The sequence below is a fragment of the Tiliqua scincoides genome, chromosome 6, assembly GCF_035046505.1.
Source record: "Tiliqua scincoides isolate rTilSci1 chromosome 6, rTilSci1.hap2, whole genome shotgun sequence".
NCBI lineage: Eukaryota > Metazoa > Chordata > Lepidosauria > Squamata > Scincidae > Tiliqua > Tiliqua scincoides.
Window position 1 is genome coordinate 86,010,645 of NC_089826.1, and position 25,623 is coordinate 86,036,267.

At 44.8% G+C, this 25,623-nt stretch overlaps 1 protein-coding gene across 1 annotated transcript; it reads left to right on the plus strand.

Moving 5' to 3' along the window:
• RIBC2 (RIB43A domain with coiled-coils 2) lies at window positions 1-16,226 on the plus strand. The gene is made up of 7 exons (XM_066632677.1): window positions 1-55; window positions 914-995; window positions 5,221-5,565; window positions 11,038-11,156; window positions 13,864-14,091; window positions 15,388-15,554; window positions 16,127-16,226. The coding sequence occupies exons 3-7, from the start codon at window positions 5,229-5,231 to the stop codon at window positions 16,206-16,208; spliced, it is 933 nt and encodes a 310-aa protein (XP_066488774.1). The 5' UTR covers window positions 1-55; window positions 914-995; window positions 5,221-5,228; the 3' UTR covers window positions 16,209-16,226.
• Window positions 16,227-25,623: the final 9,397 nt, after the last annotated feature.

The following is a 25,623-nucleotide window of genomic DNA, read 5'->3' on the forward strand; positions in this document are numbered from 1 at the left end:
CAGGGAGCTGCTGAAACAGAGCCGGGTGTTTGACGCGAGACTGAGGCTCATTGGGGTAAGGGGGAGCATCAGGCATGGGGGACAGATGTGTGGTGGGTAATGTGGTCAACTTTTGATTTGGAAAAGGGAAAAAAATGGGCAGAAAAATTCTAAGCATGAGGAAAATATTTGTCCTCTAAAACAGTGGTTCTCACATATTTAGCACCGGGACCCACTTTTTAGAATGAGAATCTGTCAGGACCCACATGATGGAAATGATGTCATGACCAGAAGTGACATCATCAAGCAGGAACATTTTGGACAATCCTAGACTGCAGTATAGCTATACTTACCCAGGAGTAAGTCTCATTGACGATTAAGTCAAGTCTATTATATTAAAAATAAAATCTTGAAATGAATGGGGACCCACCTGAAATTGGCTTGTGACCCACAGTTTAAGCAACAAGTTTTAGAGTCTAAGAGATTCAGCACTTTTTTAAAGAGAGCCTTTAAAACCCTTAATTTATTCAAATGTTTGCTTCAAATATTGTGCATGTATTTCTGAAAGTAGTTTAAAAGAAATAGATTTTATTCCAAATGTGGGTGGACCAGTCCTGTGGGGGGTTGGGACTGGACTTGGCAACTTAGCCCAGAACCCTCTCTTGGCTAACCTGGCATTACATCGGGCTGCTCACTGCAATTTTGCTGGTACAGATCTGAGTAGCTCCATTGGGGTGGTTGGCATGTGACACAAGGTAAGGGGATAAATATGTCCTCACTCCGAGTTGCACCACAGCTACCTCCTAAACTGTGCTGGATATGGCACAGGCCAGTTGGCCTGCCTGTTCCAGCACAGGTTAGAATTGGACTGTCCTTTGTGCCATTGTGTGTATTATTTTTAGACATATCTTTTTATTTTGTTGGTTTGCCACAGATTGACACAGAAGCTTTGGATAAACAGGTCAAAGATAGAAAAATTCAAGAAGCGCTTCAGAAAGCTTCGGATGACTCAATTGGTATGTTATAGAGCTAGCAGTATTAATGCAGTAATTTGCCAAACATCTGTCTATGCCTGTTCTCTTTCTCACTGTTTTCTTCTTTTAAAAAAATTGTTCTAGTTTCCTTTAAAAAAAATTGCTGTTTGAGAGGTGGAATGATTGCATAAATGAATACACAAGATTAAGAAAGCAATAATTATTTTCAGGGATGTGCAGTGTAGGGGTGGCAGGTGAGGCAGAACCAGTGGCATAGCTAAAAGGGTGCAGGGGGTAGCAGTTGCACCGGGCATCAAGCTTTAGGGGGGCAACTAGCTGAGCTTGACCCTAGTGACCTTGTAAAAATCTTGGTATGTATCAATAATACCATCATGTTATGTATCATTGGAAAGGTAATTTAATGCAGAATGCTATGCAACAAACTGCACTGGAATATCTGTATTCTATCAAAAGTTATGACCAATTAACCAGAAAATGAAAACACAAGTGCCTTGTGGAACAAAAAGTGGATTTGCTTAATTCCAAACTGACCGATGAGACAGATTGTTCTCAGTACCAATGAGATGTTATTATAATGCAGCATGGAACCAATATCTTTTTATTCATTTACTTAATTAGATTTGATTTTGTCATGCGGGGGGGCTGCAAAATCTTCTTTGACCCCAAGTAGCAGATATATGCCTTAGCTATTCCACTGACTGGGAGTGGCAACAGAGCAAGTGGGTGGTGAGCTGCTAGGGGAAGGAGATGGGTTCCTCTCAACTTTCACTTTTTAAAAAGCCTGGGCATGACATCACTTCCGGTTGTGACCTCACTTCCGGGGCAACATTTTGAACTTGGCACCAGGCTACACGATCATTAGCTATGCCACTGGGCAGAACTGCCCCATCATTGTCCATGGAAAACCACTGCAGCTACCCCATCTACTTACTCCCGAGGAGGCTCTCCTTATATCCACTTTCTTAGGTGTAAGGAGCGCCTCCTCAGGTGTAAGCAGGTGGAGCAGCTGTGGTGCTTTTCCATAGACTATGATGGAGCGGTTCTGCCTCACCCGGTACCCCAACACTTCACACCCCTGATTATTTTAAGATATAAATAGAATTATTTTCCATACAATAAGGGCTGTAACATAAATAAGGGTGTATGTATAATGCAGACAGACTGAGCAATACTAAGCAGCTTTCTCAGAAGTGAGTTCCACTTGGAGCTGTTCAGTGGAACGGACTCCCAGTTAAATGTGTTCAGGTTGCAGCCTTAAAATGGTTTAATAGTTGATTCTTCTGTTCTAAGGAATTATTGGCAATTTTAGTTCATTCAAATATAGTCCAAGGGTTCTTTATAGGATACCATGGCAGAACACTGCTTTCTCAGTGGTTGCAGGACAATGAAGGAATTATCTCCTTAAGGACAACTGAAAGGTTTTCTTAAATATCAGAAGACCCTTGTTGCATCAGTCCAGCTTCCTATATGTCACAGAAGCCTATCAGATGCCACAGAGAGCACACAGACAATAAGATGCCTATATCCTATTGCCACTCCCTTGCATCTTGCATTCAGTTATCACCTACTTTTATGTGATGAACTGTTTCTCAATAAATCAGTTCAATCCCCTTTTAAAGGCATCTAGGCCAGGTGCCATGCCATCACAATGTCCTGTGGCAAGGTGTTCCAAAGATTAATTGCCCATTGGGTAAACAAATATTTCCTTTTGTCTGTTCTGACTCTCCTGCCAGTCAATTTTAATGAATGTCCTAGGGTTTTAGTATTATGTAATTCAGAAAGTAACTTCCCTCTGTCTACCCCTGCATAATTTTGTACATCTCAATCATGTCACCCCCCGGTGCCTTTTTTCTAGATTGAAGAGCACCGCACACTTTAGTCTTTTCTCATAAGGGAGGTGCCCCAGCTCACTATTCATTTTAGTTGCTCTTTTCTGCACCTTTTCCAGTTCTCCAACTTTTTTTTAACATAAGAACAGCCCCGCTGGATCAGGTCATAGGCCCATCTAGTCCAGCTTCCTATATCTCACAGTGGCCCTCCAAATGCCCGAGGGAGCACACACGACAGCAAGAGACCTGCATCCTGGTGCCCTCCCTTGCATCTGCATTTTTAGATGTGGCAAGCAGAACTGTATGCAATACACCAGATATGACTTTACCGTTAATTTGTACCATGCAATAAAAATATTAGCCATTTTCTTCTCAATTCTTTCTTTAATGATCCCAATTATGGAATTGGCCTTCTTGTACAGCTGCTAGTACACTAGATTGCCACTGCTCTTCCTGCTTTTGTGCAGGCTCTAAAAATTCTTTTATTCAGATAGGCCTGATGCACCCATGGTTTCATGTTGTCCACATCCTCAGATTGAAGATTTTCAACTTCTCTGGTCCAAAATCTCCCCTCCCCCAAGTCACTTTTATTTGAAATCAAACCAGCCATCAGAGTTCTATTCTCTGGTAGAGGAAGGGCAGCGTAGGTTTGAGGCCAGCAAATTCCTGGCTTCACCACAGCCAGTCAGTGGGGCGTGGTGAGCCCAGACCCTCCTGGGTTGCAGCACGTCTGACTAGAGACTATAGTTATCACAATAGTTAACACAATAGTTAATAGGCCACGCTTGCCTGATACTGCCTCATTGTGCAGGTGTGAGGCAATGAGGTGCAGTGTTGAGGTCTCTAGCCTCCCTAATGCAATAGAGCAGACAGGTATCTCAAGCTGCTAATGCTGCTAGCACTAGGGAGCTTTCGTTGTGTGCCCCTTCCTGTCACTTGAAGGGTCTGCACCCTCGCTAACAGGTCCAAAGAAGCAGAGGGGAGAAATTTGAAGAGACAACTGCTGAACTCTGGAGCTCAGCAAGCTGGCAACCATTTCCCAGCAGCAGCAGGACCAGTCTAGGGATAGGGTGTCCTCCATGTGAGGAGACCTCATGGTTTGCTGGCCCTGCCTCCTAGTAGTGGGATGGACATTCCCAAAGGGTCAGGAATGCCCCCCCCCCTTCCAAGAACAGGAATTCACAGTTACAAAATTCCAGTTTTACAGGTACTTTCAGGTAACACACCATTAGTTTCTTACAGCCCAATCCTATCCCCCATCACATTATAGCATGCAGCTGCACCAATAGAGGCTGCTCTGCATGCTGTGGTGGGGTGGGGGGCATTGGACAGCCTATAAGACATAAATAAAAATATTTTTTGCTTATCTTTAGGTAGTTTGCCTATGGGTCTCCTTGGTCATTCGCAGCCATTTTGCTGGTGTGTGTCTGAGGAGAGAAAAGGGATTAGGCAAGAGGGAATAAGATCTGGTACACAGCAGGTGCTTTAGGCAGAAAATCCAGATAGTTCCTCCTTTCCTTACATTGTGATAAAAATTTAATAAATCATTGGGACTTGCTATCCTTTAATACAGATATTTTCAACTTTTTTCATCTTACAGCATACTGACAAGGTACTAATATTATCAGGGCACACCATTTTTTGACAATTGACAAGGCACACTGCACTGCTGGTGGGGGACTCACATCCCCCAATGGGTTTACTAATGAATGATCCTCTGCTGAACTCCTGCAGCACACCCGCCGACCATTCACAACACATCAATATGCTGCGGCACACAGGTTGAAAATCGCTGCTTTAATAGTACCACAAAGTCTGCTGCCTGAGACATAATAATATGTGTAATATTCCCCTGCTAATTGGGGAATATTTCCCTGCTAATTTCCCCTGCTAATTGGGGAATATTATAATAATATGTGTAATATTCCCCTGCTAATATGTGTAATATTCCCCTGCTAATTTCCCCTGCTAATTGGGTAAGAGGCACTTTTTCAAGTGGGTGCTCCTTTTTTAGCAGGGGGAGAGTAACGGGCCCACCTCACCCCAGCACTGTCTGTTCTAGTGGCTGTCTGCTGGTATTCATTTGCATCTTTTTAGATTGTGAGTCCTTTTGGGACAGGGAGCCATTTAGTTATTTGATTTTTCTCTGTAAACCGCTTTGTGAACTTTTAGTTGAAAAGCGGTATATAAATACTGTTAATAATAATATTATAATATATAATAACATTAGAGCTACACTGGAACAGAATCACTTGTGATATGCACACGTAGTTCTTTGGATCCTAGCCAAAATTAGCAATGTTGAGTTTGTATCTGTTTGTTTTACTGATAAGTCCATAAACTATAAAAAATAAAATACATTTGTTATGTGTATTTCTTTTTTTTAACCAATGCATTTCTTTTTTTTTTAAATTTAGCTGCTGAAATGAAACAAAATGACAAGATCCTCTGCATTCTAGATGAACGACAGAAAAGAGACATTCGAAATCAAAACAAAGCTCTCAATGAATTTCGTCAACATTTTCAGCAACCAGAGACACGACGTGAATTTGACTTGTCCGACCCACAAGCCCTCAAGAAAGATACCCCTGCGCGTCTTGCAGACAGTGATCCTCGATGTACCGTATCTGGTTTGCAGAAGTTCATGGGAGAAGACTTGAACCAAGAGAATAGGTGCAAATTTCAAAAGGAGCAAACAAGGGAATGGCTTTTGCAGCAACAAAAAGATTGGAAGAATGCATTGGCTGACAAAAAATTTGCAGGTATTAAGTGAACCTGGAATTATGAATTGGTTGGAAAGGGTTTTCCTGTGCAGAATTCTGCCACACAACTAATCAAGTAGTCCCACAATGAGGCTACTCAATTCTTTGACAACCCAAAGGTCGGCGTAGAATTCAGAGCCTCCCATGTCGGGTTCTGGATGTGGTGGAGCAAAGCTCCACCAGACCCACCTCCCTCCCACCCCACTCTCTCCCCTGGCACACCTTCTCCCTGCCCTCCCTCCACCTCCCCCCACCCCAGAAGCCTCCTCCCTGCCTCTCCCCATGCCCTCACCTACCTCTTTGCTGCTGCAGTGCAGCGGTGCTCTGGTGCTTCACTGGCGCTAGCCCAGTGCCAGCCACTGCTGGGCTAGCACTGGTGGAGTACTGGCTCTAGGGCCAGCAATCGTGCCTCATGGCACATTTGTGACAGTGCGCGCTGGCAGCAACCTGGTGCGCATTCCATAGGATTGGGCCCTGAGGTAAGCTCCAAGAAGGCATCACCAGCAGGGATGCAAAATAGCATTATAGTTTGAGTAGTATCTCCTCACTTAAATGCAGGGAAGAGAAAAGTTATAGGGCAGGAAGATCTATTTAATATATAGATTCTGAAAAAAACAACTTTGGGCTGCCATATAGGTTTCTGAAGTCTGCTGAGAATTTGGATATGTAATTTAGCAGACTACAATCCAAACTAATTGTAAGGAAGGCTCACTGGAGTAGTCTCTTGGGTCCATCATTAAGGTCTAGAGATCCCTGGGTGTGCTCAGGAAAGTCATTTCCAGCTGCATTGTATGGCATTTACAATTTCCTATGCCTCCCTATTCAGTGAATTGGGGGTTGGAGGCAGAAAAACAGGATTTACAAGGCACTGGTAGGAAATGTTGCTACTCAGGATGTTTTTCAGCCCTCAGAGTCCTCAGAACACCAGCAAGTCCTCCCTACCACCACATTTTAAAAAAATTGTAGGGGTACCAATTAGGTTGAGACACAGTCCCATAGAATGTTAGAGATGGAAGGGATCTTAGAGGTCATCCAGCTCCCTGTTCACTGGAGGATTCATTGCAAAGCAGTTTTGGATCTTCAGATCTAGCTAAGTTTCTTTCTGGTGCCTCTTCGTACCAGTTCCCATCGGTGCTACCATTATCTATTTTCCCCCCACTTTAATATATTACAATTTAAGCTAAACCCCTACAGCCCAGTCCTAAAGGTGATGTCATTGCCAGGTACAGCAGCGTCAAAGAAGCTACTGCTGCATCCTGCAGCCACATGGTACATAAGAACATAAGAACAGCCCCACTGGATCAGGCCATAGGCCCATCTAGTCCAGCTTCCTGTATCTCACAGCGACCCACCAAATGCCCCAGGGAGCACACCAGATCACAAGAGACCTCATCCTGGTGCTCTCCCCTACATCTGGCATTCTGACTTAACCCATTCCTAAAATCAGGAGGTTGCGCATACACATCATGGCTTGTACCCCATAATGGATTTTTCCTCCAGAAACTCGTCCAATCCCCTTTTAAAGGCGTCTAGGCTAGACGCCAGCACCACATCCTGTGGCAAGGAGTGCCACAGACCCACCACGCGCTGAGTAAAGAAATATTTTCTTTTGTCTGTCCTAACCCGCCCAACACTCAATTTTAGTGGATGTCCCCTGGTTCTGGTATTATGTGAGAGTGTAAAGAGCATCTCCCTATCCACTCTGTCCATCCCCTGCATAATTTTGTATGTCTCAATCATGTCCCCCCTCAAGCGTCTCTTTTCTAGGCTGAAGAGGCCCAAACGCCGTAGCCTTTCCTCATAAGGAAGGTGCCCCAGCCCCGTAATCATCTTAGTCGCTCTCTTTTGCACCTTTTCCATTTCCACTATGTCCTTTTTGAGATGCGGCGACCAGAACTGGACACAATACTCCAGGTGTGGCCTTACCATCAATTTGTACAACGGCATTATAATACTAACCGTTTTGTTCTCAATACCCTTTCTAATGATCCCAAGCATAGAATTGGCCTTCTTCACTGCCACCGCACATTGGGTCGACACTTTCATTGACCTGTCCACCACCACCCCAAGATCTCTCTCCTGATCTGTCACAGACAGCTCAGAACCCATCAGCCTATATCTAAAGTTTTGATTTTTTGCCCCAATGTGCATGACTTTACACTTACTGACATTGAAGCGCATCTGCCATTTTGCTGCCCATTCTGCCAGTCTGGAGAGATCCTTCTGGAGCTCCTCACAATCACTTCTGGTCTTTACCACTCGGAAAAGTTTGGTGTCGTCTGCAAACTTAGCCACTTCACTGCTCAACCCTGTCTCCAGGTCATTTATGAAGAGGTTGAAAAGCACCGGTCCCAGGACAGATCCTTGGGGCACACCGCTTTTCACCTCTCTCCATTGTGAAAATTGCCCATTGACACCCACTCTCTGCTTCCTGGCCTCCAACCAGTTCTCAATCCACGAGAGGACCTGCCCTCTAATTCCCTGACTGTGGAGTTTTTTCAGTAGCCTTTGGTGAGGGACCGTGTCAAACGCCTTCTGAAAGTCCAGATATATAATGTCCACGGGTTCTCCTGCATCCACATGCCTGTTGACCTTTTCAAAGAATTCTATAAGGTTTGTGAGGCAAGACTTACCCTTACAGAAGCCATGCTGACTCTCCCTCAGCAAGGCCTGTTCGTCTATGTGTTTTGAGATCCTATCTTTGATGAGGCATTCCACCATCTTACCCGGTATGGATGTTAGGCTGACCGGCCTATAGTTTCCCGGGTCCCCCCTCTTTCCTTTTTTAAAAATAGGCATGACATTTGCTATCCTCCAATCTTCTGGCACTGTGGCCGTTTTGAGGGACAAGTTGCATACCTTAGTCAAGAGATCTGCAACTTCATTCTTCAATTCCTTAATAACCCTTGGGTGTATGCCATCAGGGCCCGGTGACTTATTGATGTTTAATTTATCAATGAGGTCTGAAACATCTTCTCTTTTAACCTCTATCTGACTTAACTCCTCGGTTAGGAGGGGCCGTTCGGGCAGCGGTATCTGCCCGAGGTCTTCTGCCGTGAAGACAGATGCAAAGAACTCATTTAATTTCTCTGCCATCTCTAAGCCTCCCTTTATCTCCCCTTTCCCTCCCTCACCATCCAGAGGGCCAACCGCTTCTCTGGCGGGTTTCCTGCTTCTAACATATTTGAAGAAGCTTTTATTATTCCCCTTAATGTTGCTGGCCATGCGTTCCTCATAGTCTCGCTTGGCCTCCCCTATCACCTTCTTACATTTCTTTTGCCACAGTTTATGTTCCTTTTTATTCTCTTCATTAGGGCAAGACTTCCATTTACGGAAGGAAGCTTCCTTGCCCTTCACAGCCTCTCTAACTTGGCTGGTTAGCCATGCGGGCACTCTCCTGGATTTAGTGGAACCCTTCTTTCTTTGCGGTATACACCTCTGCTGGGCCTCTATTACTGTTGTTTTAAGCAGCCTCCATGCACTCTGGAGAGACTGGACTCTTTTTACCCTCCCTTTCAACCTCCTTCTAACCAGCCTCCTCATTTGAGGGAAGTCCGCCCGTCGGAAGTCAAGGGTTTTTGTTAGAGATTTGCCTGGTATTCTTCCCCCAACGTGCACGTCAAAACGGATCGCAGCATGATCACTGTTCCCCAATGGCTCAGTAACGTTTACATCTCTAACCACGTCCTGCGTACCGCACAAAATTAAATCCAGAGTCACCTGTCCTCTGGTGGGCTCTGTGACTAGCTGATCTAAGCCACAGTCATTTAGCACGTCAAGAAATCCGGTTTCCTTATCGTGACTAGAACACAAATTGACCCAGTCAATATGAGTATAATTGAAGTCCCCCATGATTACAACCCTATCCCTCCTTGTCACCTCCCTGATCTGTTTCCTCATTTCAAGGTCCCCATCAGATTTCTGGTCTGGAGGACGATAGCACGCCCCCAGTATTACATCGCTGCACAAGCCTGGTAATTTAACCCACAGAGATTCTACGGTGGAGTCGGACCCACCTTCAATCTCTACTTTGCTGGATTCTATCCCTTCCTTAACATAAAGGGCCACCCCACCTCCAACACGCCCCTGCCTGTCCCTCCTGTAGAGTTTATAGCCCGGGATTGCGGTATCCCACTGATTCTCCGCATTCTACCAGGTTTCCGTTATGCCCACTATGTCAATATTTTCCCTTGTCACCAGACATTCCAGTTCTCCCACCTTTGCTCGTAGACTTCGGGCATTCGCATAAAAGCATTTATACACGGAATGCCCCAGGATGGGCTGCTTATTCGCTCCTTTGTCCCCGCATCCTCTCATTGTGCCAAACCGTCTATCACATCCCATCACCCTACCTTTCCCAATTTCTTCTCCTACCCTGCCTTTGTCTTGTTGTTCTCTAACCTCCCCATCCTCATCCCATAGGGATGAGGAGTCCCGAACCGGATGCCCCTCGGCTCCTGTCGGCCTTCCCCCAGGGATCAGTTTAAAAGCTGCTCTGCCACCTTTTTAATGTTATGCGCCAGCAGTCTGGTTCCATTCTGGTTCAAATGGAGCCCGTCCCTCTTGTACAGGCCCCGCTTGTCCCAAAACGTTCCCCAGTGCCTAACGAATCTAAACCCCTCCTCCCTACACCACCGTCTCATCCACGCATTGAGACCCCTGATCTCCGCCTGCCTAGCTGGCCCTGCGCGTGGAACAGGTAGCACTTCAGAGAACGCTACCTTTGAGGTCCTGGCTTTCAGCTTCCTGCCTAAAAGCCTAAATTTGGCCTCCAGGACCTCCCAGCTACACTTACCCACATCGTTGGTGCCGACATGCACCACAGCCGCTACCTCTCCTCCAGCACTGTCTACCAGCCTGTCTAGACGAGAAGTGATGTCCGCAACCTTCGCACCAGGCAGGCAAGTCACCATGCGGTCCTCACATCCGTCGCAAACCCCCCTCTCTGGTGGTAGCCACCAGAGGTCTTCTTGGGGACTTTTGACCCCTTCCTCCAGGAAACCCCAAGCCCCACAATGGGCTTCTCAAGTCTGCACCAGCTATTTTGCAGGTGCAGACTTTGTCAGGCCAGAAGGCATGACACAGAGGTCAGGATATAGTGGTGCATAGCTAGTTAGTTGGCACAGACATGAGAAGCCCCATTGCAGGACCTAGGGCTTTCCCCAAGCCCCCGAGGTGACATCCAGCAGCCTTGGTGGTGCTGCTGGATGCAGCAGTAGTCATTTTGGCACCACTGCACCTGGCGGACCCAATAGGGATAGATTTGGGCTGCTCCTCATTTGGAGGATGGGACAAATGTAACCCATTTTGAACAGGGACAAGCTAAAAGTGGAAACCACAGAGTCCAAGGAGCAGGCCAACCTGACAAAGGAGGAAACAATGCAATTAAAAAAACATGGTTTTTTCACAATACGAGTACAATTTGCAGCATGACATATTGTTTGCATATCTTATTCTGATTCACTAATTTAGATGATCTCCATGACAAACACAGACTGGAGTTAGATCAAAAGGCTATGGACCTTGAAAGAGCCCAGGAAGAGACAAAACGTGCAATTTGTGTCGCTACTAAGGATTTCAATCAAGCTCAGGTAAATCAGTAGCAATTATATGGAAAAAGAAAAAATAAGATGATTCTTTTCCATGTTCACTGTAACTCAGTGAAACAAGTAAGACACACTGGTTAATAGAATGTTAGACTTGAACTGGAAAACCCAACCTTGTACACTCCCTCAAACTTGAAAGTCTGTGGTTTAATCTAGGCAAGCCTCGCAGGGTTATTGTGATGATGAAATAACGTTATGTTTATTTCATGCAGCTCTAAGCTTGGAAGATATGGGCTATAAATTGTTAGTTAAAAGGAATTGCCAAACTTATAATCTGTTTACCAGAGCTTATATGAACCAATGCTTACCAGAATTGAGACTTGGAACACATTTAAACACGAGGGCTCAGCCCTGAAAACATGAAGCAATAAAAATTGCAGTACTCAAACAAGCAACTACAGTCATCTGTCACACATCTGCTATTAGGGATAATAGATCCCAGACCCAAGTGGGTGATTTTTAGATATGCCTCCAGCATCTTTAGATACAGATACCAGTTATGACATTATTACTGTATGCATACAGGGATCCACAAATCTGGCTGACCTTTGTCAGCCAAACCTTTGTCACAATCATTACCTTACCTTGATACGAGTGAGACAAGATCTTACCTCTGATATCATGCTGAACCTTGGAGGTTCTTGGAGCTTCTGAAGCTTCCTGCGGCCATTTTAAAGGTTTAGAAGCTTCCCACAGCCTGTGCTAGTTATGTGTACCATTTTGAAGTGCTTTGCGGCCTTTTGGAGGTATCTGCTGCATTCAGGCAGCCAGCAGAGACCTTCAGAAGTCTTCAGAGCTTCCCCTCCCCCTAACCTAATTGATCCCATTGGATCAGTGGTTCACCATCTGTGGATTTCCTACCCACTGGGGTTTTTGGGAAACTAACCCCAGCAGATAAGGAGAACTGACTGTAATCAGTAATCTTTGATTACAAGCTGGTCCATGGTCTGACTTTTTCAGTGAAGGTAACTCTGTCCTTGAATGGCTGTATGAACTGGACACTGACATTTGATCTAGTCTAATTGATATATGTCCATGTATTATGTTCCATACGCTAAATAAATAAAACAAGGTGGCTAGGTGGTAAGAATAAGTAACAGGAGAACAGTGTCTTAATCTGGCTGAGCTTGTGAAATTCCCAAGACCATCTGCTTGACCACTTTTGAGAGACCAGATGCTTCAAGACAGGGCTTGTGTTGGAGAAAATGCAAGTTTTGGTAAAATTCCGTGCATTTCAAGTGGAGCCTTCTCATGAAAAAAGATCCACGCTGTCCAATACATTTTCAGGATGGACAGATGTCAGGTGCTCTTCAGCTTTGTTGGCTGCATGCTTCCATCAGCAAGAACACTGCCTCACAAGAAGCACTTTGTGTCCTATCACATTAAACAATGTAAAAACCAAAGGATATATAAGCTTCTGAAGATTAGCTGGATCAGCTACTGGTCACACACCAACTCTGATTACACTGTTAATGCATGCTATTCCCTTGCCTACCTAACATTCGGTGTCCACAAGTGTTAAACAAGAGTAACTAGTCTGAAATGAAAAAATTACAACAAACACTTGAAAAGGGATATTTTACCTTAAAATTCACTGTGCTTCAATGTAAAGAAAGACACATTTTTATAATCATAATGGCAGGGTACATTTTCTTTAATTCCTGTCAATGGAAAACTATTCTAGACATCAATATGACAGTGACAATTGTACATTACCTGACCATGGACAGTAGCATCCCATGCTACCCTATGCTGCTTTGGAGTGAAGTAGTGCCTAAATAATAAGGCACTTTATGTCAATAATTTGACATAAAAAAGAATTTTTCCACAACAATTTTCAAAATAAGGAAAAAAAAAAGATCCCCTGCTGCATATCCATAGAAACAGGTTAAGAACCCTTAATCTAAATGTTTTGAGGAAGGGGAGAAAGATCCAAGTATAACAGAAGGATGGGCAGCCCAATCCTGAAGCTGGCAGCCCCACCCGATGCAGTGGTGCCCAAATGGCTACTGCTTTCCATCCAGCGGCACAACTGAGGCTGCTGGAGGCCTCCTCAGGCGAAGGGGACTTTCATTCCCTTCCCCTGAGTAAGGATGCAGGGGTTGCAATGGGTTTCTTCCTGTCTACACCAGCTATTTTGCCAGCACATACTGGAGAGCTCCATGTCAGGATTTTAAGCCTGGAGCATAGGATATGGCAGAGCAGGGCTCTGCCGGTCCCACCCCGCCCTGCCCCGTCCCAGTTCCTCTCCATGCCCAACTCTCCCTCTGCCCCAGAATACCTCTCCTTCTGCCCAGACACCCCACACCGTTGCCCGCGTTACCACAGGCGCTCCTCTGGCATTGGCTTCCCGGTGCTGGACCCAATGCCAAGTGCTGCGGGCCCAGCGCTGGCGCTTCTTGCTTTTCCAATGCCGTAAACGTGCTTGACAGCACCCAGCACCAGTGCTGGAGCTCAGCACCAGTGCTGGGAGGACATAGAATTAGGCCCCAAGTCAGTAAAATGCACTTTGCCTTGTTTTCAGTAGAGTCAAGACTAAGGAATGCTAGACTATTGCAGTGGTATAAAATATCTTCCTGTATTTACCGAGCACTACACACAGTTTGGAAAAATATTTAAGAATTGGAATAACAAATGGCTTTTCCAGCTTTTGTTTCTTGTCACTGCTTATTTTTTCTCTCCAATTTTCAAGGCTGCTGAATTGAAAGAAAAAAGAAAATTAGAATATAAGCAAGAATTAGAAGATAATGTAGCTGAGATTTCAAATCTACTTAAAGGAGACCTGCTTTCTGAAAACCCACAGCAAGCTGTCAGTTCCTTTGGTGGGGGTCGGGTGGTGAGTGACCGATGGAAAGGGATGTCCCAAGATCAGCTGAAAGAAATACGCAACATTCAGATGCAACAAGTCTTGGAGAAGATGGTATACACTTTTCTGTAGTTTCTGCGAAACAGTGAAGAATTGTGTTAGACCAGTGATTTTCAGTGTTTTCTTCTCAGGGCACACTGACCTCTGTGGTCTTCGCCTCATTTTGAAGTCATTTCTGGCTTCCAGGAGACCCTTCCAGGTTTTGTGGCTCTGTATCTAGAGCAACTGTCTGTAGTAACTAATTGTTCTCTGTCAGCTCTGCCTGTGGTAATGGTTCTGTTGGCAGAAGAAGAAGGACAGACATTACTACAGACATTTGCCCTAAGAACAGAGCCGCAGAACCTGGAAGGGATTTTCAGCTATTTTCAACCGCTGCGCTCCAAACTCTCATGGCACACCTGTGGACCTTCCATGGCACACCAATGTGCAGCTGCATACCGGTTGAAAAATCACTGTATTAGACTGTTTATTTGACTGACTGACTGACTGATAGTTAGTGCCTTATCACTTTGCCCTAAAGTAGCTAACAATTGAAAAATGTTAACATAGTTGAACATTTTGTATTTTTAGACAAGGATGCTCCCTAACAAATCTGTAGTCCCCAGACAAACTGACAGTTGAAGCAAGCAGAATATTCCTTCTGGTGGCATGGGGTGGGGGGGTAGGCAGTAGCAAGCTCACTATTCCTTCTTTGGCCAATGACTGGGGCCTGTTTGGTCTTCCTCTTCATGAGATGTTGTTCTTGGGAGGCAGAGTGCAGTCTCCCAAGCTGTCCTTTGGCTAAAGACAGAGGCCAGGGGGTGCTTCAGGCCTACAGTTCCTGGGCAACTTCCTCTTTTAGAATAAAATAACCTTCCCCCCAAACCCCTTGCAATTGCAGTTGTTGACATGAAAGTTACACTAAAGTAATTTGGCTACCCTACGCCACCAGGGATCATATGTTTACTGTATTTATATGGTCTGATTAGGGAGCAGGAATCAGAAGTGAAAGGCTAGATTCAGTCCTTTGTGTTCCCCTATTCCAAGATGATTGGTGCTGACTCTCCAGGTCCTGGCCCTTCAGCCCAGGATATGTGCAAGTGTTTCCTCATCCAGCTAGCAAGCCTTATGCCCAAATCCTAACCATCTTTCCTGCACTGACACGGCTGTGCCAATGGGCATATGCTGAATCCTGCAGTTGGGTGACAGTCATGGAGGCCTCCTCAAGGTAAGGGAATGTTTGTTCCTTTACTTCGAAGTTGCATTGCCCTTACTGCTGGAAAGTTGGTTAGGATTGTGCCCTCATTTGGATTGGGTTGATTATATGTAGTTTTCTATGAAGAAAGTATCTGCATGCTTCTTTTAACACAGCGATTGGAGGAAGAGGAACATCAAAGAAATGCAGAGTGGGACAGACAACGCATCCAGGCTGCCAGGGCAGAATTACTGTTTGACCGTCACCAGCAGCGACAGAATCGAGACCTTCGGAGAGCACTTGATAATTTTAATGCACAGCTCTCCCAGGAACAGAAATCAAGGTAAGGAGTATCAGAAGGTCCGGGGCTTGTCCTGTGAACTGACCCTGATGAATACACGGCCAGGCCTCAGACTCCTCTCCAGACTCAGAAGGGGGTTCAACATCCACACCTGTGATTGACTGGCAGTATAAAGCCGTTAGTATATATGTCAGTCCTGATATTAATGTATCATTATGCCTGCTGTTCTTCAGGCTCTGGCATCTTTAGTGTCTTGCTTAAACTCCTGACCTCGGGGGTGGGACACTGATCTTTTCTCCTTCACTAGCTTTCAAATTCAGTTTTGTAAGGAAAGCGGCCTTCCCTTGGAAGGTGTGCAGGAGGAATGTATTTGAGGCAGGAAGGGGAGATTTCAAACATGTTGAACCAGTTGAAGAAAGCAGTTATTTAACCTGAATTTTCCAAAATACAGCTCTTGGTGGCTTTTAGAGAAAATATATGTTAGAGAAAATATTTCTATTTGATGTAGACTTCTTGAAAAACAGCATACATTAAGAATATATTTGTCATTTTCTTTTTTAATATTCTTAAAGTATTAAAAATATATTAATTAAATACTGCATCTTCATTTCCAGGAACACCTATATTAATGAAGAAGTATATACAAATTTTCCTTCTGGCCAGTATTATACACAATTTAATACAACTGCTAGGTGATGTTGGAGCCAATCTTTTCCATTGGATATATTTTTTCGAAAACTTGTTTGTATAAATATACATAACTTTTATTCTTCAAATGCATAATAAACGTAGCATAATACCAATGCTTTTTTGGTGCCTGGAAATTATGCAGTACAATTGTTTTAGACCCAGTTTCATTTGAAACATGTAGTTTTACCCTATGCATAACAACAGGTCAAAACTGGTCAGGAAGGGGGAGGGATGGGGGCTGGGAAGCCACAGGAGGGCTGAATCTTGAGGTGACAGTGCATGCTGGATCCTATCCCTCCTGTCAGCAGCCTCCTGGCCCCCTTTCTCTCCTCAGACTTGTGCCAGCAAAAGAGCTGGCGCAGGTCCAAGGAGACCCATTGCAGAAGGGGAGGTTTACAGAGGGGTAAAGGGATTAAAACCTCCTTTCCTGTCCGAAGCCTCCCAATGCGCCCCTCCCCTCATATACAGCATGCTTCTTTCTGTGTAGCTGCACCACTGGGGAGTGGAGAGGAGGATAGTATTGAGCTCTACATTTGATCCAGCAGAATGATGTGCTTCTGAAACCCCTTTACTCTTGGAAATGGCAGGGCCTGCCTTAGGGCAATTTGCCTAATTTCTTCAAATTGGGCTCCCTACTTGGGCAGTGAACGCATTACCCACTGCCACAAGGGCATCTTGGTGCCTGGGGAGGCGCAGTGAGTCGAGGGCCTGTTCAGCCACCCCTGGGTCCATGGCCCAAAATTTTGGGCCATTTTGGGCCTCCTAAAAGAAGTTGGCAGTGATGTAATCACATCACCACAAACTATTTCCAGGTGTCATGCTTTATGCACAGCACCACAAGCATCTGACTCACTACAGCTACAGTTGTCATACCTGCCTGGTGAGTGGGGAGGCCCCATGGGGAGGGAGGGGGGCTCACACAAGCGTCCCGCATTAGACCCTGCCTCTCTTGGGGCTCAGCTCTGGGAAATGGCATCTTACACTAAGAAGCAGCAGAAAAACAAGCTTTGGATGCTATATATTACATTTTTCATTTTTTTTTAAATATCATAACTGACTTTACAAGTCATAAAATATTCAGTTTCTGGGCTGAATCACAACCCTTTTCCTCTAAGCATCTCTGGCGGTGCTCCGGATGATTTTAAGCAGCTCTTGTAACAATAACATAAGGCCTAATTTGATTATCTCATTCAGCTGTAATATGAAACTGCAAAAGAGGATTAAGCAGATAGAAAGTGTGCTTTCATCAGCTTCATGTATAGGCCTGAAACAAAAGACCAAACTGGATGCTTTGAGGAAAACATGGGGTTCCAAAGAATGTGTTTTTCTCATAATGTGGCAGCTAAGAGGATTCATAGGGAGAAATCAGTGAGCAGATCTCTCACCCCACTCCCCCAAGAGTTCCCTGAAATGCCTGCCTTCTGAAAGTTGTTTTAAAAGTTTTTACCCCAGGAAGATTCCAGAATTCAGCTAAGGGAAAACAGCCATAAGGGAAAAGCAGCCCAGGGCATCTGCAGGGAATAACTGGCAGATACAGGAGAAGTTAAGCCGTCCTCCATCCATCCCCTGTAAATGCTGCCTACCCCCCCCCCCCGCCACACACATTCCCTATTAACTAAGGAAATGTAGGATTGGGATCATGCCTTTGCTGAAATCATGTCTAGCTTGGCCCAAAGCATGTCAGTTTTGATACACGCTGTGGTTTGCTTGCCAGGAAGGCAACAGTGGTGACTAAGATCTGTCTTATGAAATACTGGCTCACATTTGATGCATTAAGATTTTGAGCCATATAGAATTACTGTTCGTCTTTCCCATAAATATAACTCACATCCTGACCCAGCAAGCCACAGTGTAGGCCATAAAAGTTTGTGCTAAAATGAATGTGTTGTTTTCGCTTCTACAGACTAATGTGGCTTCCTCTCTGGAAGTTCTGAGACAGAAGCTGATGTGGCAGAAAGCTGGGGTGCCATCAGAGGTCAGTCTTATTTGGCATGTTGACCCCTGAACTCTCAGTACTTGTGGTGGCTATATGTCCAATGCACCATCCCAAGGGCAGGCCTTTGTTCCAGGCCAGCATTTCTCAACTGGTGGTATGCATACCACTGGTGATAGAGGAGATGGTGTCTGGTGGTACATGTGGCACCCCTGGACACACCCACCGCCTGGTGGCAAGACCCAGATGTGGTGCACCAAACAATGGTAGGAGGCTCAACTCCAGCATGTGTTTTTTGCTCACATGGAAAAGCCTTCCCACCCACTCCAAGCCTCTTACCAGTGTTTGGTGCATCATGTCCTGGTCTTACAAACCTCCCAACCCAGAAGTACCTAGTGATGAAGTCATCAGCACTTACTTCCAATGGTGCATGCAATGGGCTGGCATGCACCAAGTGGTACGCAGTAAGTGGAACATTGAGAAATGCTGTTCTAGGCCATTCAGCAATCTAGTGCTAGCTCTGACAGAAAGTATGTGGCATGATTTTTGTTCCATTTCCTAGTTCATGTTTTTGAGGAATATGCTCCACTTTTTATAGTAGAAATGGACAATACTGCATGTGTATGTCAAGTAGCTATTAAGCACCACAAACTTAGAACTACCTTTTCTTTCTGCTGGCAAAAGCACTGCACCTCTTTCAGGGCTCTGAATCCAGATTCCTAGAATGGACAATTCAGTTTCACAACCTCCTGCAGGTGAACAAGAGCTGACAATTCAAATTACCAATGAGGTCATTAATTAGCCATCATAGTTAGTGGCTGAGTCATGCGAAAGCGAAGAAAAGACTTTTAATAAGAATGCATAATGTGGCCCATAAGCATAAGCATGGTTTCTTTTTAAAACGATACAAGGCAGGAACATATGTATTTCAATAGTGTGTAATCAGCTGAAGTTGAGACCAAGACACAAAAGGGTCTTTTCATTGGAACTTCCACACCATCACTTTTGCCACCTAGATATTAAAACTGATCCCTGTGTGAATAACTTTCCACCTCCACTTTAAAAAGCAGTAGACTTGTTCTTATGTTCTTAGACAAGGGTGAAGACAAATTAGGATGCAATCCTAACCCCTGATGTCAGTGCTTTCCTGCACTGGCATAGCAATGCCAATGGGACATGTGCTGCATCCTGCAGTTGGGTGTCACTCACGGAGGCCTCCTCAAAGTAAGGGAATGTTTGTTCCCTTACCTCAGGGCTGCATTGCCCTTATGTCAGTTCTGGAAAGCACTGACATAAGGGGTTAGGATTGCACCCTTAGTGTTGTGTCTTAAAAGCAAAAGCCACATCAGTCAGACTTTGCCATTACTACATTAATGAAGTAGGAGCCTCTCTGTTCAAAAATTGTCCTCTCAGCACCTATTCACACAGTAACCAGTAACTATTCATTAACCTACCTCATGGGGTTTTTGTGAGGATAAAAGAGGGGAAGAACAAGTCTGCTCCAAGTTCCTAGGAGGATGCATGGGATATAAAGCAGTTGGAGAAACTGGAAGCTGGTTCGGATTCCCTAATGGTCCATCACCCCAGATGCTTTTCTCCCAGTCTGACTTACTTCTGGTATCAGAAACAGGCTAAGGGAAAAAAAAGAGTGTAAGTGCCTAAACTATCCTTTCCCTCCCTTGCCATTGCAACTGCACCACCACAGCATGCACTGCATCCTGCAGGGGGCCAGTCCCGGAAGTCCCCTACAGGTAAGGGAACATGGTCTACACGGACCTGCACCAATGGTTTTGCTGGTGCAAGTCCAATTGGCCTTGGGAAGGTGGATTGAGGCCTGAAAAGGTGGGCCTCACCTGCTGCCCCTGCACTGCACATGCCTGCTCTGAAGGGGAGGGTGCTGCTTGCATGCTTGTAGTGAGGCTCCATGCAACATGTAGTGCTTTGCAAGCGGAGTAGAGGCTGGCTCCCTGCAAAACTTAGTACTTTGCAAGACTTCTAGCTACGCTACAGGTGAGCTCTGTTGTTACTTGGGAGGAGGAAGCCTCATTGAATGACTAGTGCAAATGGGACTACTTCTGAATAAGCTGCAAAAGATTAGGTTGTTCTGGTAAGCCTCTCAGCTGCTGCACATGGCCTTCCTCCTCTTGCAGCTTCTGTCCTGCTCTCTCAATGTCCATCCCACCCCCAGCCGCCTTGTTTACATATGGTATGGGGACAGCAGGGGAGTGTTTAAAGAGAACTCTGACACACACACACACACACCCCAGCAGCAGACCCAGTTTTTTCCACAACTCAGTTTTTAAGGGAAACAACTTGAGACTCAAGTTGTTTCGAGTTGCCAAAACATTCTGGGTGACTCATTTTCAACTTGAGTCGCAGGGCTCGGGGACTCATCTCGACTTGATTTGGCTATCCCTGGTTCTCAGCCCCCAGATTAAAAATAGTCTATGAGGGCTGCTCATTACAGAGCATCCACATGTTTAAAGAACAAGTAAATAGGAAAATCATTTAATATTTTCACCCTGATATAACAAAGTTTGCAATCCCAAATGGTCTTCCTCTCAGTCCTGGCAAGTTGTATAAAATAATGTTTGGTTTCCTAAAGCTGGTTTGATTCAGGAGAAAGGAGCTCAGGAAAACAGAATACTGATGTTGTGTCTAGGATCTGCTATTTATCATTGAGATGGAGCCACTCTAATAATTTTAACGTGCTGTACTGTCAGGTATTATGTCAGAACAAATCGTCTCTTCATGGGAGAGTCATGGTGCATTTCATTCAGGAAGTAGTGTTTGAAAACTGAAGTCCAAGGTGCTAAAAACAATGGCCCCAGTCCAGTTTTAGGCAAATGTGGCTGCATGAAGTAGTGACCCCAGAATTCACTGAGGTACAAATGATCATTGCAATGTAATTTGACATCCGTGGCATGGCTAGATCTTGCTTGATGAATTTTGGCTAGCATACCCAAATATCTGGCAGCGAAAACATACTTTTTTCCAAACTAAAATTGGAACTACACTCTAAAACCAGAAAAAGGTGTATTTTTAGAGTGTGTAAAAGAATTAATTGCTCTGTATTTCTGCACAAGTTACTACTTTGGGTGTGCCTAGTGGATGGATGCAGAAGAATACCAGCAAACAGCCACCAGAAAATACACAGTGCTGGGGTGAAAAGGGACACCTAAATATAAGAGGAACACTACTTGAAAAAGATCCTCTTTGCTCAGTTAACAGAGAATACATACATACATACCAGGGATGTGTGGTGTGTGGGCAGTAGGAGAGGCAGAACTGCCCCATCATACTCCATGGAAAAGCACCACAGCTGCATGCTTAGACTCAAGGAGGCTCTCCTTACATCCAAGGAGGATCTTTTTACACCTGCTTTCTCATGTGTAAGGAAAGCTTCCTCAGGTGTGAGCAGGTGGGGCAGCTGCAGTGCTTTTCCATGGACTACATTGGGGCAGTTCTGCCTCACCTGCCACCCCCGCACCACACATCTGTGATGCATGTATGCATGCATACATACATACATACATACATACATACATACAAGTGCTCTACTCTCCAGTACCTAAAATCTTAAAAACTTGGTTTGGCAGAACTTGTTTGTTTGTGAGATGCAAAAACAATTATGTATTGGTATTTTTTTTTTTTAACACTTAGAGTAATCTGAATTTATGAGAGCTTCTCCAATAGTTTTGGTGCTGAAGAGTCAGGAAAGAGTCCTTTCAACATCACACTTGCATTTTAAAACAGGGCAGGGGGAGAAGTATTTTAAAACTCTTGGGTTGATTCTGTAAAGATCCCATCTTTCCCCTTTTGGAGATGAACAGATTGAATCATTTTCAACCCAATTCAGAGTAAAGAAAGGGAAATCTCTAATTGTGAATGAGCGAGATTTGGGACAGCATGGAAACCACACGGTATCAAACACTTGAAAACATCATTGCAAAAACTACTCCAGACAACAGGGAGCAGATTACAATTACAGTTTTCTCACCATATGTTTCATCAGTCAGGATGCGGGTTGGAAGGCATGTTAATAACATGTTAAGTTACTGGATATGGTGGGCAGATGCACACAGCTATTTTAGGAGACTGGATGTGATACTGTTAATTTTTTTTATTTAAAAGTGATATACAAATATTCTGAATGAAAATGCCCTGATGTTGCCTCCACTTCAGACCAAACAAATCCTGGACATTAAAATGATCACATCATCCCTTATGGCTGTGATTTTCAACCTTTTTCATCTCATGGTACACTGAAACGGCACTACAATTGTTAAGGCACACCAACTTTTTTTGACAATTGACAAGGCACACTGTGCTGATAGCAGGGGCTGGCATCCCCCAATGGCCCTACTAACAAATGATCGTCCCCCAAACTCCCACAGCACACCTGCAGACCATCTGTGGCACACCAGTGTGCCATGGCACAGTGGTTGAAAATGTCTGCCTTATGGACAGCACTCTATCCTGCCTCCCCTTCATCTGCAGCATCAGGGTAACACAGCTAGACAGAGGGGAGACAGGTTGCAACCACATTGTCTGTTAGTAGGATTCTGTGCATGTGTTGATCTCAGAATCAATACCCTATGTGAGATTTAAAAATAATCCCCCCATGAAAAGTTCACAAGTTGGCATCCTTTTCTTATTCATACGTTCAGTTGTAAGGCAAAATATACTTGTAAAGTAAATCTACTATTTTCAGATCTCGCACATACTACTGTATTTCTGCTAATTTCTGTTAACTTTGGCTCACTGCACTCTACGTTTTTGAGAGATCCCACACTTCAAAGTACGTCCTCAATTACTATTTTAGGAAGAGTACATCATATTCTGTGCCAAAAGAAAGAGGACACATTCTACGGAAAATGTAACCTTGAACATAAGAACAGCCCCACTGGATCAGGCCATAGGCCCATCTAGTCCAGCTTCCTGTATCTCACAGCGGCCCACCAAATGCCCCAAGGAACACACCAGATAACAAGAGACCTGCATCCTGGTGCCCTCCCTTGCATCTGGTATTCTCACATAGCCCATTTCTAAAATTAGGAGGTTGCACATACAAATCATGGCTTGTAACCCGTCATGGATTTTTCCTCCAGAAACTTGTCCAATCCCCTTTTAAAGGCGTCCAGGCCAGACGCCATCACCACATCCTGTGGTAAGGAGTTCCACAGACCAACCACACACTGAGTAAAGAAATTTTCTTTTGTCTGTTCTAACTCTCCTAACACTCTTTTTTAGTGGATGTCCCCTGGTTCTGGTGTTATGTGAGAGTGTAAAGAGCATCTCTCTATCCACTCTGTCCATCCCCTGCACAAATTTGTATGTCTCAATCATGTCCCCCCTCAGACGCCTCTTTTCTAGGCTGAAGAGGCCCAAACACCGTAGCCTTTCCTCATAAGGAAGGTGCCCCAGCCCAGTAATCATCTTAGTCACTCTCTTTTGCACCTTTTCCATTTCCACTATGTCTTTTTTGAGATGCGGCGACCAGAACTGGACACAATACTCCAGGTGTGGCCTTACTATCGATTTGTACAACAGCATTATAATATTAGCCGTTTTGTTCTCAATACCTTTTCTAATGATCCCAAGCATAGAATTGGCCTTCTTCACTGCCGCCGCACATTGGGTCGACACTTTCATCAACCTGTCCACCACCACCCCAAGATCTCTCTCCTGATCTGTCACAGACAGCTCAGAACTCATCAGCCTATATGTGAAGTTTTAATTTTTTGCCCCAATGTGCTTGACTTTACACTTACTGACATTGGTGCCCATTCTGCCAGTCTGGAGAGATCCTTTTGGAGCTCCTCACAATCACTTGGTCTTCAACACTCAGAAATGTTTGGTGTCATCTGCAAACTTAGCCACCTCACTACTCACTCCTGTCTCCAGGTCATTTATGAAGAGGTTGTAAAGCACCAGTCCCAGGACAGATCCTTGGAGCACACCGCTTTTCACTTCTCTCCATTGTGAAAATTGCCCATTGACACCCACTCTCTGTTTCCTGGTCTTCAACCAGTTCTCAATCCATGAGAAGACCTGTCCTCTAATTCCCTGACTGTGGAGTTTTTTTAGTAGCCTTTGGTGAGGGACCGTGTCGAACACCTTCTGAAAGTCCAGGTATATAATGTCTACAGGATCTCCCGGATCCACATGCCTGTTGACCTTTTCAAAGAATTCTAAAAGGTTTGTGAGGCAAGACTTACCCTTACAGAAGCCACGCTGATTCTCCCTCAGCAAGGCTTGTTCGTCTGTGTGTTTTGAGATCCTATCTTTGATGAGGCATTCCACCATCTTACCCGGTATGGATGTTAGGCTGACCGGCCTATAGTTTCCCGGGTCCCCCCTCTTTCCCTTTTTAAAAATAGGCATGACATTTGCTATCCTCCAATCTTCTGGCACCATGGCCGTTTTGAGGGACAAGTTGCATACCTTAGTCAAGAGATCTGCAACTTCATTCTTCAATTCCTTAATAACCCTTGGGTGTATGCCATCAGGGCCCGGTGACTTATTGATCTTTAATTTATCAATGAGGTCTGAAACATCTTCTCTTTTAACCTCTATCTGACTTAACTCCTCGGTTAGGAGGGGCCGTTCGGGCAGCGGTATCTGCCCGAGGTCTTCTGCCGTGAAGACAGATGCAAAGAACTCATTCAATTTCTCTGCCATCTCTCCTTTTATCTCCCCTTTCCCTCCCTCACCATCCAGAGGGCCAACCGCTTCTCTGGCGGGTTTCCTGCTTCTAACATATTTGAAGAAGCTTTTATTATTCCCCTTAATGCTGCCGGCCTTGTGTTCCTCATAGTCTCTCTTGGCCTCCCGTATCACCTTCTTACATTTCTTTTGCCACAGTTTATGTTCCTTTTTATTCTCTTCATTAGGGCAAGACTTCCATTGATGGAAGGAAGCTTCCTTGCCCTTTACAGCCTCTCTAACTTGACTCGTTAGCCATGCAGGCACCCTCCTGGATTTAGTGGAACCCCTCTTTCTTTGTGATATACACCTCTGCTGGGCCTCTATTACTGTTGTTTTAAGCAGCCTCCATGCACTCTGGAGAGATTGGACTCTTTTTACCTTCCCTTTCAACCTCTTTCTAACCAGCCTCCTCATTTGAGGAAAGTCTGCCCGTCGGAAGTCAAGGGTTTTTGTGAAAGATTTGCCCGGTATTCTTCCCCCGACGTGCATGTCGAAATGGATCGCAGCATGATCGCTGTTCCCCAACGGCTCCGTAACATTGACATCTCTAACCAGGTCCTGAGTACCGCACAATATTAAATCCAGAGTCACCTGTCCTCTGGTGGGCTCCGTGAACAAATGTTCACAGGTGTGTGGCCCTGCCCCAAAGATACAAATTTTGTTTGAATATGGCTGTACATTTTAACATATGTAATGGCTCTGTAAAATTGCAACAAAGTCCATTACAATGCTGCTACTGTCATTTGTTGATTTGGCATTGAGTGCCCCAGTTGTGGT

Coding starts and splice junctions, on each gene's coding strand:
- RIBC2 (XM_066632677.1), top strand. CDS start 5,229: ATGAAACAAAATGACAAGATCCTCTGCATTCTAGATGAACGACAGAAA. Junction 5,566..11,037: donor GGCTGACAAAAAATTTGCAG/GTATTAAGTGAA, acceptor TCACTAATTTAG/ATGATCTCCATGACAAACAC. Junction 15,555..16,126: donor TCCCAGGAACAGAAATCAAG/GTAAGGAGTATC, acceptor CTTCATTTCCAG/GAACACCTATATTAATGAAG.